Source organism: Mytilus californianus, unplaced genomic scaffold (assembly GCF_021869535.1).
Source record: "Mytilus californianus isolate M0D057914Y unplaced genomic scaffold, xbMytCali1.0.p SCAF_9, whole genome shotgun sequence".
Taxonomy (NCBI): Eukaryota; Metazoa; Mollusca; class Bivalvia; order Mytilida; family Mytilidae; genus Mytilus; species Mytilus californianus.
The window spans coordinates 6,801,771-6,817,177 of record NW_026262745.1 but is presented as its reverse complement, the minus strand read 5'-3'; the positions used below and the strand labels follow the sequence as shown (position 1 = coordinate 6,817,177).

At 31.8% G+C, this 15,407-nt stretch overlaps 1 protein-coding gene across 1 annotated transcript in view; it reads right to left on the bottom strand.

Moving 5' to 3' along the window:
* Positions 1–2,481: 2,481 nt before the first annotated feature.
* The window catches only part of LOC127714954 (transcription initiation factor TFIID subunit 1-like), a 52,157-nt gene continuing 39,231 nt past the window's right edge, over positions 2,482–15,407 (bottom strand). The window contains exons 30-42 of the mRNA XM_052220975.1: positions 14,068–14,176; positions 13,370–13,468; positions 12,868–12,960; positions 12,246–12,330; positions 11,761–11,828; positions 11,013–11,132; positions 10,483–10,575; positions 9,149–9,301; positions 8,370–8,493; positions 7,724–7,842; positions 6,019–6,102; positions 4,472–4,562; positions 2,482–3,414 (exon numbers count right to left, since the gene is read on the bottom strand). Coding sequence (XP_052076935.1) covers positions 3,116–3,414; positions 4,472–4,562; positions 6,019–6,102; positions 7,724–7,842; positions 8,370–8,493; positions 9,149–9,301; positions 10,483–10,575; positions 11,013–11,132; positions 11,761–11,828; positions 12,246–12,330; positions 12,868–12,960; positions 13,370–13,468; positions 14,068–14,176 — 1,537 coding nt within the window. The 3' untranslated portion in view covers positions 2,482–3,115. The remainder of the gene's footprint in view (positions 3,415–4,471; positions 4,563–6,018; positions 6,103–7,723; positions 7,843–8,369; positions 8,494–9,148; positions 9,302–10,482; positions 10,576–11,012; positions 11,133–11,760; positions 11,829–12,245; positions 12,331–12,867; positions 12,961–13,369; positions 13,469–14,067; positions 14,177–15,407) is intronic.

Sequence of the window (15,407 nt, the reverse complement as noted above, 5' to 3'; positions counted from 1 at the left end):
TGCTTTGTATTTTATATGAGACCAACTCTATATATCCAAGCCAAATTACATGATAAGTACATGTATGCTACATGCTGACATGGCCAGACAGACAAGTTAAACTATTTGTTTTACGTTTGAAGTCTTTTCTTTATCAATTTTTATATATCTGATTGGAATAAAGGTTGGGGATTGAGGTATTCCAGACAAATCCCACAAAACATTTGCACACTTCAAAGAGACAGTACTAACATAGTATATAGAGTATTAATGGTTTTTGTCTCGCCTTGACAGAGTCAAAATGCTAGACATAGGTAAGCTGTTTCTGGTGACAGTGGTGTCGTTAATAATGTTTTAGTTTGTGATTAGGTCAGTTTATGGAGAACCACTAGTGGTAGTTCAATGATATTTGGTATGCAGTTGTATAAGCATTGGCAAATCTCATTTCCATGAAGATTATTTGGCCCTGCCCCCTCGGTCATGGTCTATTGACTTTGAAACTTTTGCTTAGTTAACATGTATTAGTTTGAATTAGGTCAGTTTATGGGGAACCACTAGTGGTAGGTCAATGATATTTGGTATGCAGTTGTATAAGCATTGGCACATCTCATTTCCATGGAGATTATTTGGCCCTGCCCGTCAGTCATGGTCTGTTTACTTTGAAACTTGCTTAGTTTACATGTATTAGTTTGTGATTAGGTCAGTTTATGGGGAACCACTAGTGGTAGGTCAATGATATTTGGTATGCAGTTGTATAAGCATTGGCACATCTCATTTCCATTGAGATTATTTGGCCCTGCCCCGTCAGTCATGGTCTGTTTACTTTGAAACTTGCTTAGTTTACATGTATTAGTTTGTGATAAGGTCAGTTTATGGGGAAGCTCTAGTGGTAGGTCAATGATATTTGGTATGCAGTTGTATTATCATTGGCACATTTATTTCCATGAAGTTATTTTGGCCTTGTACCTTCAGTCATGGTTCATAGACTTTGAATATTTAGCATAACTTACATGTAAAAGTGTTTCTATTTTAATTTCAACATTTGCATTTTCCTATATAAATAACAAAAAGACAAGACATATCTCTGTGTTAACAGTTTATTACATTTAATCCTTGGCAGAGTCCCTGTTTAATTTTACTTTCCTGACAGCATTATCGGATGTTAAATGATACTCTCAGATAAAGTTCATATATACATTTTCTGTCATTTTAACTTACACAAATGTGTCCTATTCTTTCTAGGTGGTTCTTTCGGGACACCCCAGCTTCATCCATCAATAGAAACTGGCCTCCACAATATAGCCAATAGCTTTTGAACTGTAGTATTCAGGTTGAAACATGTCAAGTGGCTTTGAAATAATTGTTGGTTTTGAATTTGCCATTTTGGAAAAAGTTCAACATCAAAGTTCATTTATTAAAGTTGTCAATTCATCTTAATAAAATTACACTGAGTGAGTAATAGGACTTTGACTTTTTTTTTAGTATTCTATCATTAACACCTTGAGAATGCAACTCCTCTGAGACTATTCGAAAGACATCTCTCATACTTTTGGTACTATTGTTTGCCATCTTGTCAAGTTGACAATTTATTACCACCAATTTTACAGGAGTTATGGTAGTTTGACAATCTGTTGCAGTATTGTAACAACACCACCTTTTGAACTTCTATGAGACCATTTTAAAGAAACCTCTTATATTTGGTAGGATTGGTTGCCATCATGTGTAGTTGATCATATTATATCATCACTTTGATCCAACCATATTTCTTTCCATATTTTGACTATCCTACCACCAAAACACATAGTGACACACACTAATTCCTCATATATACAGCACATGGAGTATTTTTCTACAGCATAGCAATCTTGTTGAATTTATGTTGAAAATATTAAGATAAAGGTTTTTACTACAGGTATCACACTAACTAAGCATTATCTGTGAAAATGAGGTCAAGGTCAGATGAAACATGCCAAATGGACATGCAGAACATGTTTAACCCCGCCACATTCTTTATGTGCCTGTCCGAAGTCAGGAGCCTGTTGTTCAGTGGTTGTCGTTGGTTCATGTTGGTCATATTTGTTTTTAGTAAATTGTTTTGTTATAAATTAGGCCGTTAGTTTTCTCAATTGAATTATTTCATATTTTTCATGTCGGGGCCTTTTATAGCAGACTATACAGTATGGGTTTTTCTCATTATTGAAGGCCGTACAGTTGCCTATAATTGCTTACATCCACTTCATTTGAACTTTGGTGGATAGTTGTCTCATTGGCAATCATACCACATCTCCTTCTTTTTATATGTACACCTAACAATTATTCCATACACAAAATATAGAAACATAGTTGACCTACTGCTTATAGTATGAGTATCTGAGAATCCGACCTAACCATGAAAACCCTCCCAACATGTATAAAATAAATCCTAAATTCCTACACTGAGAATAGCCTACATCCTTCAGTGATTGGTTTTAACCATGTTCATAAATAACCAGTAAAAGAAGCCAAGACTTTTGTAATTTTCATCATGATAATGAATATTTTACAATGGTTTATGTTTTTAAATTAAGCAATTTATCATAATTTACATATAAGAACTGGAGACAGTTTGCTACAAAAATACACATTGTCTTACACTGGTCAAACATAATATAGCACTCTGTATTGTTTTTCTATACATACATGTAATTGATAAGATATTTACAATCTTTCCATGAAAAATGATAATGATCAGAACCTGAAAAATTACAGCATCCTTCTTTACTGATAATTTCCAGCTTAAAACTTCATTCATTTACACAAATTCACTTGAATCTTGATCTTTATATCCAGTTCATTTACAAATTCACACAAATCTTGATTTTAATGTCCTGAATAATATACAAATTCACTGACATCTTGATCTTTATATCCAGTTCATTTACAAATTCACACAAATCTTGATTTTAATGTCCTGGATTATATACAGATTCACTGACATCTTGATCTTTATACTTGCAAGCAGCTCAATTTTTGCAAAAAATACACTAAACATCTTATACAACCTCACTAGTCACTAAACATATCCTTCAATATAATATTTTTATCAATGTTCTATCATTCATAGTACCATTTTCTTACAATGAATACTTTACTAAAATCATTTCAAAAACTCATCAATGTCAAATCCTTCATTATCATCACCATCTGCTTGATTGTCATCCTCATCAGAATCTGACACCTGTAGATCCTCATTTATATCCCCTTGTTGTAACTGATGTTGTGCCTCAGTAGCCAAGGCACTGTGCATGAAAAAGTCTGAGGGATCAAAACTGTTCTCATCTTCATCCTGAATACCTGGCATATGGAAATCTCCTCCTTGCTCAAAATATTGCTGTTCTGAATAGAATTGTTGATTTTCACCACTTATATCCATTTTCTCTTCACCATCACTCTCACCTAAACAGAAATAAGAATAAAAATGAAAGCAACTTCAATGCTCTCTTTTTAAGTATTGAAAAGGAATATATATACATGCAAAATGGTTAAAAAGTTTCTAACTTTTGTAGATCTTTTTCTAGCAGAATTTTGTTATTCAAATGAAGCATAATCCTTTAAGGTAACTGAGATTGAATTGTCTCCCTTTGTATACATATTTGAAAAAGTAAGAAAATTCAGCCTTGATATCAATACACAGGTTGTATGTTCATTTTCATTTCATTGTACTGAATGGTATTCAATTACTTCAACAAGCACATGGTACTGATAAAATACTAACATTATTTCTTATCATCTGCTGAAAAATTATCTCTTATTCCTTTACTTCAAATCATTGAGTGTAATATTTTACAATTGTTTATTTACAGACAAACTATATGCAAGTATATTTAATTAAAATTGAATTTGTCTGTTTCACTTCAAAATTTCACTAAGTTATTTTTTTTCATTTAAGGGCAAATTACTTCTGAATAGTTCATGGTAATATTAATTAAAATACTGTGGATTCACAATTATTCGTTGAATACCGATTTTCGTGGATTTTGTAGGTAATTCAAAATTATAAGTTCAACAAAGAACAAATTTTCTATAGGCTTGTATGCAGACTTTGGCAATACCAAGAAATCAAATATCCAAGAAAATACACAATTTTTCCTCAATCCATGAAAATTGGTACCCACTAAAAAAAAAAGATTCCACAGTAGTCATTTACACATCAATCAATGATTTGATTATATGACTTTAATTCAGAAGTCTGTCCCTTCAAAAATCTGGACTGGTGACATATTTGATAATAAAATCAGATCAAAATCATAAACATCAGGAGAGAACACGGGATCAAATAATTGACTTAGACAACAAGCTTACAGACTATAGTAACAATAGTCCTGATGGCATTCATAGTTTTAAACATGGAAATTAAATGCCATAAATTTTAGTTTTTGATGTTGGTGGGTTTGAACCCCAAATATCCCTTTAAATTCTGATGAAAAAAAAAATAAATGTTAATATACTCTACCTGAGAGATTTTCATCTTCAGAATGATCAGGAGTGATCTGTAAGTCTTTGGCTAAAGACTCATTTTCTGCACTAGAACTTTGTCTATGGTCCTGCAATATAATGTTTTATTATTGTACATTCTGGAATGTTTGTGTGCATTTATTATTGAGGATCAAATTGTGAGAATTATTATTACAATTTCAGGAAATGCTGCATACAATTAATGCTATCAAAATTCATAAAATAATTTTTTTATTTTTGCCATACTTATCCCATCACATAATAAAAACCTTGAAAAATTTCTGCATTAACAGCAATCTAATCTGTGTCAACTAAATGTCATACAAACATAATTTTAATTCTTGGATTCTATAAAATTATTGAATCCAATATAAATAGTTGTGTGTTCAAAACTTTTTTTTATATGAATGAACATTTTTTCCATGCATACAACAGAAAGACAATAGTCAGGAGATGAATGACAGCATTAATAAGAAGATTTTGTCATTATTTTAAGTATATTGTAGAGGTAAACTTATACATGTATTAACTGTAGACAGAACAGCAGAAGTCTGCTCCTTTAATATGAAAATAAGATGTGATAGAGCTTACTATCCACTAAACAACAAAGGATGAGAAATTGAAAACTTTAACAATTACAGGTCACGGATGAGTTTAAATAATGATTAAATCATCAAAACCTTAAAGTAAGCTAATAAACTGCTTTGCTGAGCGCAGCTGGATACGTCTGCAGAGGTCCAACCCTGAACAGTTGGGGCAAAAATGGACACAATATTCAAGCTTGATACAGGTCTGAATTTGGATTGTAATTAAATATTTGACATATTATAGGTTTCTGAATAAATGTAGTCAAAGAACTTGAAATTGGTTATATGAATTGAATTTTTATTCAATTAAAGATTTCTTGCTGTTGTGCAATACTTAGTAAATCTGTTGTCAGACTATAAACAAATAAAGTTCAATTTCTTCTCAATGTCATATTTGAAATTTATGTTAGTTATTGTCCAAAAACTGGAAAATCCCCCTTTTTTTATGAATAAAAACCTGTAACTCGGAAACGTATAATCTAAAATTTATATAAATCAAAAGGGAGCTCATGTCAATAGATATAAACAATTCATCAAAATTTCTTGCATGTTGGTGAAAGCATTCTTGAGTTATTGTCGGAAAACTGGAAAATCCCCCCTTTTTTAATGAATAAAACCCCAAAACTCGGAAACGTTAAATCTGAAATTTATGAAAAACGAAATGGAGCTCACTTCAATAGATATAAACAATTCACCAAAGTTTCATGCATATTGGATAAAGCTTTTTTCAGTTAATGTCCGACATGTTGACAACGGACAGACGGACAGACGGTCAACGGTATACCATAATACGTCCCGTAAACAGGCGTATAAAAAATGATGTCTAATTTTTATTTTTTGGGTCAAATTGATGACTTGTTTTCTATCATCCCCTATCCAAGTTTTAATGTGTAAAACATTGATATTCATGATACTATTACTATAATTCAGATACCATTACTATAGCCATGGCACTCACTTCTGACATGTAACTTCTACTTCTATGACTTGATTCCATTTCATCTCCTTCTACATCAACAAACTCAGAATCATATTCTTCATGCTGAAATACAACACAAATATTTGGAAAACCATTATTTACAAATAGGAAAGAATAAATGATCTAACATATAACAGGCATTACACCAATATGAATGCAGATTTGAATTGCAACCTATAATGTGAAAGTTCCTTTATGTTGGGATTATAATTTGTATTGTTTGTTGGGAAAAAAATGTGGATTTGACTCAAGGGTCCAGAAACGGTCATATTTGCCAGTCATGTCCTAAACTGAAAGCGTTTGTCCTAAATGGTTGATTGGGATTTAGGACAATTTTTTTTTTAACAGAAATAATTTCGGTCATTTCATTGAGATCGGTTTTCTTTATCGCCATTTTGCACTTATTTTTGTTTCTGGTAATAAAACTGCCACTCCAGTATAGTATGATAATCTTGAGGGCCCTCCTAATAACAATATTAATGACTCCGGGAAATTTTGGCTGATTATCACTAATCACTTTTTACCTGTGTTTTTAATTCACACCCGACAGTGATCACAAGCTCATGCAGAACTAATATTATAAAGAAATTAAAATTTAATGACAACTTTCTTAATTATTTAATTACTTTCAGCAGACACTCATCAATTTTGATTCAAAAATTAAAACTTAATAATTGAATTTACATAGAAAAACTAATCTTTCATGAGTTAAATATGTGCTTTATTTACTATGTAATACGCATGCGTGAAATTGTCTTCACCAGATAAGACACTTAATCGTAAAAAGCAAAATGATTTCATGCCAAATTAAACGAGTGCAACAATTATCTGTTATATTCAAACCACTTTAAAGGTAATAAATTAAAAAATCCGGTGATTTCCTGTCAATTTGATAAACAGAACGAATCTTGGAAATGAATCCGGAATTATTCGTACTTTAATATTGTCGCAAAACTTCCGTTTTTAATTTCGTCTTCAAAATCGAAAGAAACGTTAGCGATGTCTGACAAATTTACCATTTTGAGTCATTAAAATCATTTCAATTTTAAACAGTTGCATTCCATAAACTGTTCTTGAACTTTTTAAAGAAAAACGGTAAGAGAATTCATGAAGTAAATGCGATGAAACAGTCAATACAAGTTTGTTGATGCTATGAATCCAGTGTTATTTCGACAATTTGAAAAGGGCCCCAACTTTTTTAAAGTCATCCCAAAATGACCGAAATTGTGTGAAAAAATTTCCGGATCCTTGATTTGACTGATTGATTGATTGATTGTTTTCTGTTTATTAAACATCCAGTGGCAAAAATTTCATGCAAAATGGATGTAATGAGTTGAAGGGTTGAAATTTCGACTGCCACTGGACGAGTAGGTTTAGATGGATTAGACAGTAATTTTGCCTTGCAATAAGCCACCTACAGACCCCTTAAAGGGTTGTTACAAGGGTCCTTTTACATGCAAAGAGCTTAGCACACTCCCTCTCTCTATGAAGCATCACATTTAATGTCCCCATTTTGACTGGATGTATCGGTGTATTTATATATCCTACACAGCCAAATAAATGCCTTCTTTGTCATGGCTTTTACTGCTAGTTGGGTGAAGTGATGGCAATAGCTCATGTTGTCTCACAGCCAGGTGAGCTAAAACTGTGGTATTGCCCTCACTATAAAGTGACAATTTCTTACATGTGGACCTGTGGTATTGCCCTCACTGAGTGACCATCTCTTCATATATTCTGCTTCTGACATGTCCTCTGCTATTGTTATATTCTCTCTAATACTGTTATCATCTATACTTTCATTATCTGAAAAAAGTTTAGATTTCAAAAAAGGTTCATCACAGAAATATAGGATTGTATTTGTCAACCTGTTCCAATGAGAAATCCTGTCATGACATAACATAGCATGCTAAAAGTGTTTGCCATGCTTTATGCTCTGAAAATCATTCAATTCATGTATAATTTTCTACTGTTTACTGTAATAATTTTCCCAGTTGCCTGTTTGACTTATTTAAGAACATCATAGCTTGATGTATATTCATGACAATTTTATTATTGGTCAACTTTCATTATAGCTATTGCTAACGTAAAATTATGTTCTGCAAAAGTTTGGAAATGGAGGTTTTTATTTGCACCTGACAAGAAGGATATATTTTACTGATTGTGAAAAGCTAATTTCATCACACTTCTGGCAAGGGATTGAACTAAATGTAAATATGTGTATTACAAAACACATTATTGATATTTCCAGATCAAAATAAAACTAAGTTTGCAGATATAGCTTTTGAAAACTTAAAAGTTACTTATCCTCTACATTTCCTATAAATACCTACCCATCAAGCTATCCTCCTGGTTTACTGAGGTACCAGTCATGATACTATCAATGTCTGCAGCATCATAGGCAGCCTCTTGGGCAGCCTGTATGTCTCCCTCCATCTGAGACAAACTTTCATCATTCTAAAATTATACAAATTAACCATTTCAAAACCTTGTTTTCTGAAAAAAATATATGTTATTCTTGCAACAAAAATTTTTTTAAAACTGTGTAGTTAACAACCACAAATTGTCATTTTTGTTTAAACTAACAATATTGATTGATTGATTGATTGGTGTTTAACGCCACTTTAAACACTATTGTGCTATTTCGTGGCGGTCAGTTTTTATTGGTGGAGGAAGCCGGAGTGCCCTAAGAGGATCACCGACCTTCGGTAGGATAACTGACAATCCTATTCAGATTAAGATTTAGAGTCGAGCGCACCTGCCACGTGCAGGATTTGAACTCACCACCTCAGTGTTGACTGGCTAGTGATACAGTAGTTCGACTACTTAGACCACTCGGCCACCGAGGCCCCTTAACTAACAATACAGGCATATATAAAGATCTTGCAAACACATTGGCGTTGTTTGTTGTTATCAATGTACATGATTCAATACCCTTAATATTCATAAATCAGATGAATCTGTTATTTTACTTTTAAATCCTAGCTTATCTACTTCTCCTTTAAATATGATTACATTCTTAATATTTTTGTTATTAATAGACATCTAACATAGCAATAGCTGTTGCAGTTATAGCACTGTCTGTTTACTATTCTATACAAATCTTACTTACATCTGAGAGTGCCCTTTTACAGACATCTAGCATAGTATGAGCTGTTTTGGTTATTGCACTGTCTACCCCATTGTACTGTTTACTGTTCTGTACAATTAATTCCACATCGTCTATAAAGGTGTCTCGAGAATGGTACTTATTACCCTGCACTTTCTATAATGATCAAATAAAAACATATCAAAGTCGTGAAAGTGTTCACACAGCATAACATGCATTCCTTTTTTTGACTTTTTGGAAGTTACTTTATACTATTATAAATGTTACTTGCTTGGCACAGTACATCTATTAAATAAAGAAATAAATGCAACCTTTTTAATTAATAACAAAGAAACTCTCATTTAAATGTAAATGATTTTAATATCTGAAGTAAAATTATATACAATGTAGACAAAAATTGCAGTAATAAATTTTATATTATATATTAAGTTTGAAGGAAATAAGTTCATTTGGTCTCTGATTGACAGTTGTCTTATTGGCAATCGTACCAAATCTTCTGATTTTTATATTTATTTAAAGTCTTCAAGATAAATACGCTGGATGTTGAAGATATACATGTACAATAATAAATAAAGGCAATTAATTCTGAGTTTTCATCAACTCAGCACAATAGCAGTTATCAAAATGTCATTCAATATGAGGTTCTTCTTTCGCTTTGGAGACAAAGCCATGTTCTAATTGTAATAGAACATGGGCTGCACATGATTGACGTCACAACTGCAATTGCAACATCATTTGTATTTTGAAGAATGCCAGATATCAAAATGGACATTTGTGTTGGTGTTGCTTGCTAGGAAAATAAAATTGTTCTAAAAATAAGTTCACATCTATCTGTTCATTTTTTTTTATCATGAAATGGTTGATTTTCTATAATGTTTCAGCTCTTCAAATCAAAATGGCTGCCTTTCGAACGTGTATTTATAGGTCTGCTTCCAAGTACAAAAGTTCTTAATTTTCATATTAGAATCAAAATAATTCTATTACGCCATGGTCTATACTCATTTTAACATGGGTAGGCATTATAATTTGTTAACATTTTAAAGCTCACTAACGCTTGGTATAAAGATATTGACAAATATAATGCCTACTCAAGTTAAAATGAGCAAAGAGCATGGCATGAAAGAATTAATGTGCTATAAAATTTTCCAATAAAAGTACATTTATGTAGTCCAATCTTACACACTTTAACAGACTTGTTGGACCTGACTTACTAAATAAATTCCGATAAGGACTGGTGAAAATCTAGGGTATTTTAAAATGTACTTAATTGAGAAAAATTTGCCACAAGGTCCAGTAAACCCTACATATATTTGAACAACTCTGTTTAACATACTCACTTTCATCAGTGTCTGTAGATCCATTGGCTGTTTAATCACCTCATAGTAATCCTTGATGAACTTCTTATTCACAGGATTATGGAATGGCCAAGACTGTATAAAAAAATATCATTAGCATTTTAAATTTGATATGACAATGCAATAGATTGGCCGAAACTGTGAGAAAGGAAATAACATATTGTGGATTCATTTATTTTCGTGGGTACCAATTTTCGTGGATTAAGGAAAACTTGCATGTTCGTGGATATTTAATTTCGTGGTTTTGTCGAAGTCTGCATACACGCCTAAAGGAAATTTGTCATTCGTTTAACTTTTAATTTCGTGGTTCCCCTATACCAACGAAACCCACAAAAATTGGTATCCAACAAATAATAATGAATCCACAGTATTAGATTTATTTGCTCTTAAATGGTCTCAATACTATGGTACAACTATTTTTGAAGTGGAAAACTTTTATTTCCATACATTTAAAACAAAATCATTTATTTGAGCTATTACATTAAAGACAAGGACAACAACATGTAACTTACATTTTCCACAGCTTTCATCTGGGCTACAATACTCTCTAAGATAAAGGAGAATGCCACTTGATCATTATCATCTAACAAAGGATTAATGGCTTTCTCCAGTCTCATCAACTTATCTTCTTTCTGTAAATGAATCATTTGTAAAGACAGTTAAAGTTAATAACAATGGGGGGTCAAAGGCATTGCCTGTTTTATAGCTTTCCAATTCCATTTTTTTTTTTTTTTTGTATTGTTGCAGTAAGGATAGTTTTATAATTCGAGTCTTTTCCTGACACTTTTTAGATATAAAATATGGTCACATATCCAGTCAGGAGCTCTTTTCACAAAAAATCTTACAACAAAAACTGATCGTAAGTTATACTCAAATGTTCATGACTTACAAGTGTTTTTACTCGTAAGATTTTTTGTGAAAAGAGTCGCACATGTTTCAAGGTCACCAGGTCTTTTTGTATGTGGAGCAAAATTTTAATGCAGCACCCTTGAATTGCTTTTATTCATGACTACCACTTACAATTAACTTGCAATTTAGGAAAACTGAAAATCAACTGCAGAGTTCTCAATCCTGGAAAGGATACTCGTTTAAAACAAATACTTACTCATATAAGGCTGACTTTCATAGAATATGCTGAAACCAATGTTCCCACAAATACTCAAATTTACATTAATAGCTTTAAATACATAGATAAAATATCTCTATGGATAAAAATATTATCTGTACATTAGATATTTACATCATTATAAAAATACATACCTCAGCAAATCTTTTCAGACATAAATCAAGTATACACTGGGCAGTTAGTGTCAAGGCACTCTTTGGACCTAAAAATTAAAATTAAAATATACCATTACAGCAAAATTGCCTCAACTTCTTTCAATACTTTTTTTCGAACTGCATATTTCAATTTACTAACTGACATAATCAATGAACCATGAAAATGAGGTCAAGGACAATGGTCATATGACAGACAGAAACTGTGTAACATCTGGTATCTGCATACAAGGTATGAAGCATCAAGGTCTTCTACCTTCTGCAACATAAAATTTTATACTATTAAAAAGTGCCACTGCTAGATAGTAATCCTTGTGTCTCGAAATTCTGCAACTTTCAATGCAGGCGAGACATTAATCTTCTATCTACCATCAGTATAATTCCATTTAGTCTTTTTGTACTTTGAAAAGATAATTCATAGAATTAAATTCTGAAAACCCAGAATAAATTTAAAAAAAGTAGCATACCATTATATAGTCTACAGTTCTCCACAATTTGATTGACGTCCACCAAAAACTGCTCTCTGGAGTGGTATTTCCTATTTCTAAGGTTCTGAAAATAAGAATACATTAAATATAAGAAAACATTTCTTTTTTGTTATATACATTTGAGGGCATTAAAAGCAATAAAGAACATTATGATATGAATTGATTGATTTAGTATAATCACAAAATGTAGTGCATTTAAACCAGTTTTCCTTACAACCTCAACCCTCTTTCTATCTAGACTATATGTAATAAAAGTATAACAAAAAAGTCTGCTTAGTGAATCCACAGGAACCAACAACATTACAAGATTTTTAGAGCAGAGTCAAATTAGATAGTTAACCAGCCATGGAGAAAATCATAATGAAACACAGTAGAATTTTACTATTCTTCACTAGAGATTTGAATATCTATGTCACTGTAAAAATCTGCATAATTTGACATATTCATATGAATTACACAGAATATAGGGCAACATTTAAAATAGTCTGTCAAATATTAAAATGCTAGGAATTCATTTAATTCAATAATGCTACATATTCCTTTCTTATTTTGTTCATCATTTCTTAGTAAATCTCTGACACACTATGAATGATAAACTTACGTCTCTAATAGTCTGCATGTCCATAGGAATTTTCACAAATTTGTAATAATCAGGAACCTCCTTAGTACTGACTGGAAACAGGAAAGGTTGGGTCTGAAATAATCATATAATGGTCAGACTCATCAAAGTGTAACAATTTCTCTTCAGGAAATCTTAAATCTTAAAACTAGCATTAGAATATAAAATCTTTTAATAGAATAGCTTTGTTGATGGTCCCTAACATTTACTTTTTTCTATTAACAGAAATTAATATGTAAGAAACGATTGACTGAATCACATTTCTTCTTTTTTTTTTAGTAAGAGTAAACTATGATTAATATGAAAGTTTCAGATCTACACCAACTACACACATACAATGTTTAAATAGGTAAAAAAGAAGAAGCCACAAGCTATACTATATTTCATAATAAAATAGATTGAAGATAACACAATTATACAGTGTCTCATTGGCACTCATACCACATCTTCTTATTTATAAGTAAGCCATCTACTCTGTCCTTACATTAGGCATTTCTCTCATCTCATTGAGAATATGTTCATAGATTGTTGACATGGTGATGACAGGGTCAGTTCTCCTTCTGTTGGATGTCTGTTTAGGTCTCTGGTAAAAGAATGAATATACATTTAGTTTGTAAGTCTCACATCACTTACTCTAGTTAAATTGATAAAAAAACAAGAATGTGTCCATAGTACATGGATGCCCCACTCCCAGTATCATTTTCTATGTTCAGTGGACCATGAAATTGGGGTCAAAACTCTAATTTGGCATTTAAATTAGAAAGATCATATCATAGGGAACATGTGTACTAAGTTTCAAGTTGATTGGACTTCAACTTCATCAAAAACTACCTTGACCAAAAACTTTAACCTGAAGCTGGACAGACTGACAGACGGACGAACGGACGCAGAGACCGAAAAACATAATACCCCTAAGTAAAAATAATTCCAGTATATATTTCAGAGACATTGGCTACTTTGAGCCATCTTGTTGCTATTAACATTCTACTACTACACAGTAGAAACTACATTTATATTCTTTTTCACATAATTGTCAGTTGTCATAAATGAACATATCATTTCTTTTAATTTACACTCAAGACATTGAAGAATCTAATTTCTTTGAAATCAAATTTCAATTTATCTATTTGTTTTTCTCATAAAATCTGCAAATTTTCAGTACATATATTAAGGATGAAATACCTTGAGATAATCATTCTGTATAATTGTACTAAGTCTTTTCTTCTTGTCAGACTTGACAGCTTGTTTGGGGAATTTCAACACTAAAGCTTTTCTCTTCACTTCCTCAGCACTATAGACAACAGAGAAGCATTTAGTTATTAATCAACTTTGTAAATTTTAATTGTTTAGAAGACTTATACTTTTTATTAAATAAAAATAAATGTGGATAGTGTCCACATGTGGACACAGATGATGCCCCCCTTGCATAGCATAATAGTTATAAAGGGACATAACTGAAGAACGGTAAAAGTGACGCTACCCAAATTTGAACTTGATCTGAGTTTTGTGGTAATAAGCATTGTGTGTATGTCTCATAACATTTGGTTGAGGCTAACTTAAGTAGAGAACAGAAACTATTTGTAAACACGCATAACTTTAGAACAGTTGTGTATAAGTTTTATAACAATTGGTTGAGACAAACTAAAGTTAGAGAACGGAAATGAAAAATTCAGCAATTTTTATGTTTATAAAGGGACATAACTCAAGAATGGCAAAAGTGTTCTCACCAAATTTCGTACTTAATCTGTATTATGTAGTAATAAGCATTGTGTATAAGTTTCATAACATTTGGTTGAGGCAAACTAAAGTTAGAAAACTGAAACAAAAAATTTGTACTTGATCTTAGTTTTGTGGTCATGAATATTGTGTATAGGTTTCATAATGTTTGGTTGGGGCAAACTTAAGTTACAGAATGGAAACTAAAAATTTTGCAATCTTTCGATTTATAAAGGGGCATAACTCAATAATGGTTAAAGTGACACTACCCAAATTTAACTTGATCTGTGTTTTATCAGTGGAAGTCAAAATTAAACATTGCATTGTATAAAGCATTGATTGATTCAACTATAATCATGGACAAAGGAAGATAACTCCAATTTTAAAAATTACTTGATATTTAGAAGGAAATAAAAATTTTGCAATTTTTCCATTTATAAAGGGGCATAACTCTAGAACGGTTAAAGTGACGCCACCAAAATTCAAACTTGATCTGTGTTTTGTGGTAATAAGCATTGTGTATAAGTTTCATAACATTTGGTTGAGGCAAACTTAAGTTAGAGAATGGCAACTAAACATTTTGCAATTTTTCCATTTATAAAGGGGCATAACTCTAGAATGGTTGAAGTGACACCACCAAAATTCAAACTTGATCTGTGTTTTGTGGTAATAAGCATTGTGTATAAGTTTCATAACATTTGGTTGAGGGAAACTGAAGTTAGAGAACGGAAACCAATTTTGGGACGTACGTACGTACGTACAGACGAACAAGGGTAAAACTTAATGCCTCCACCGCTACAGCGCGG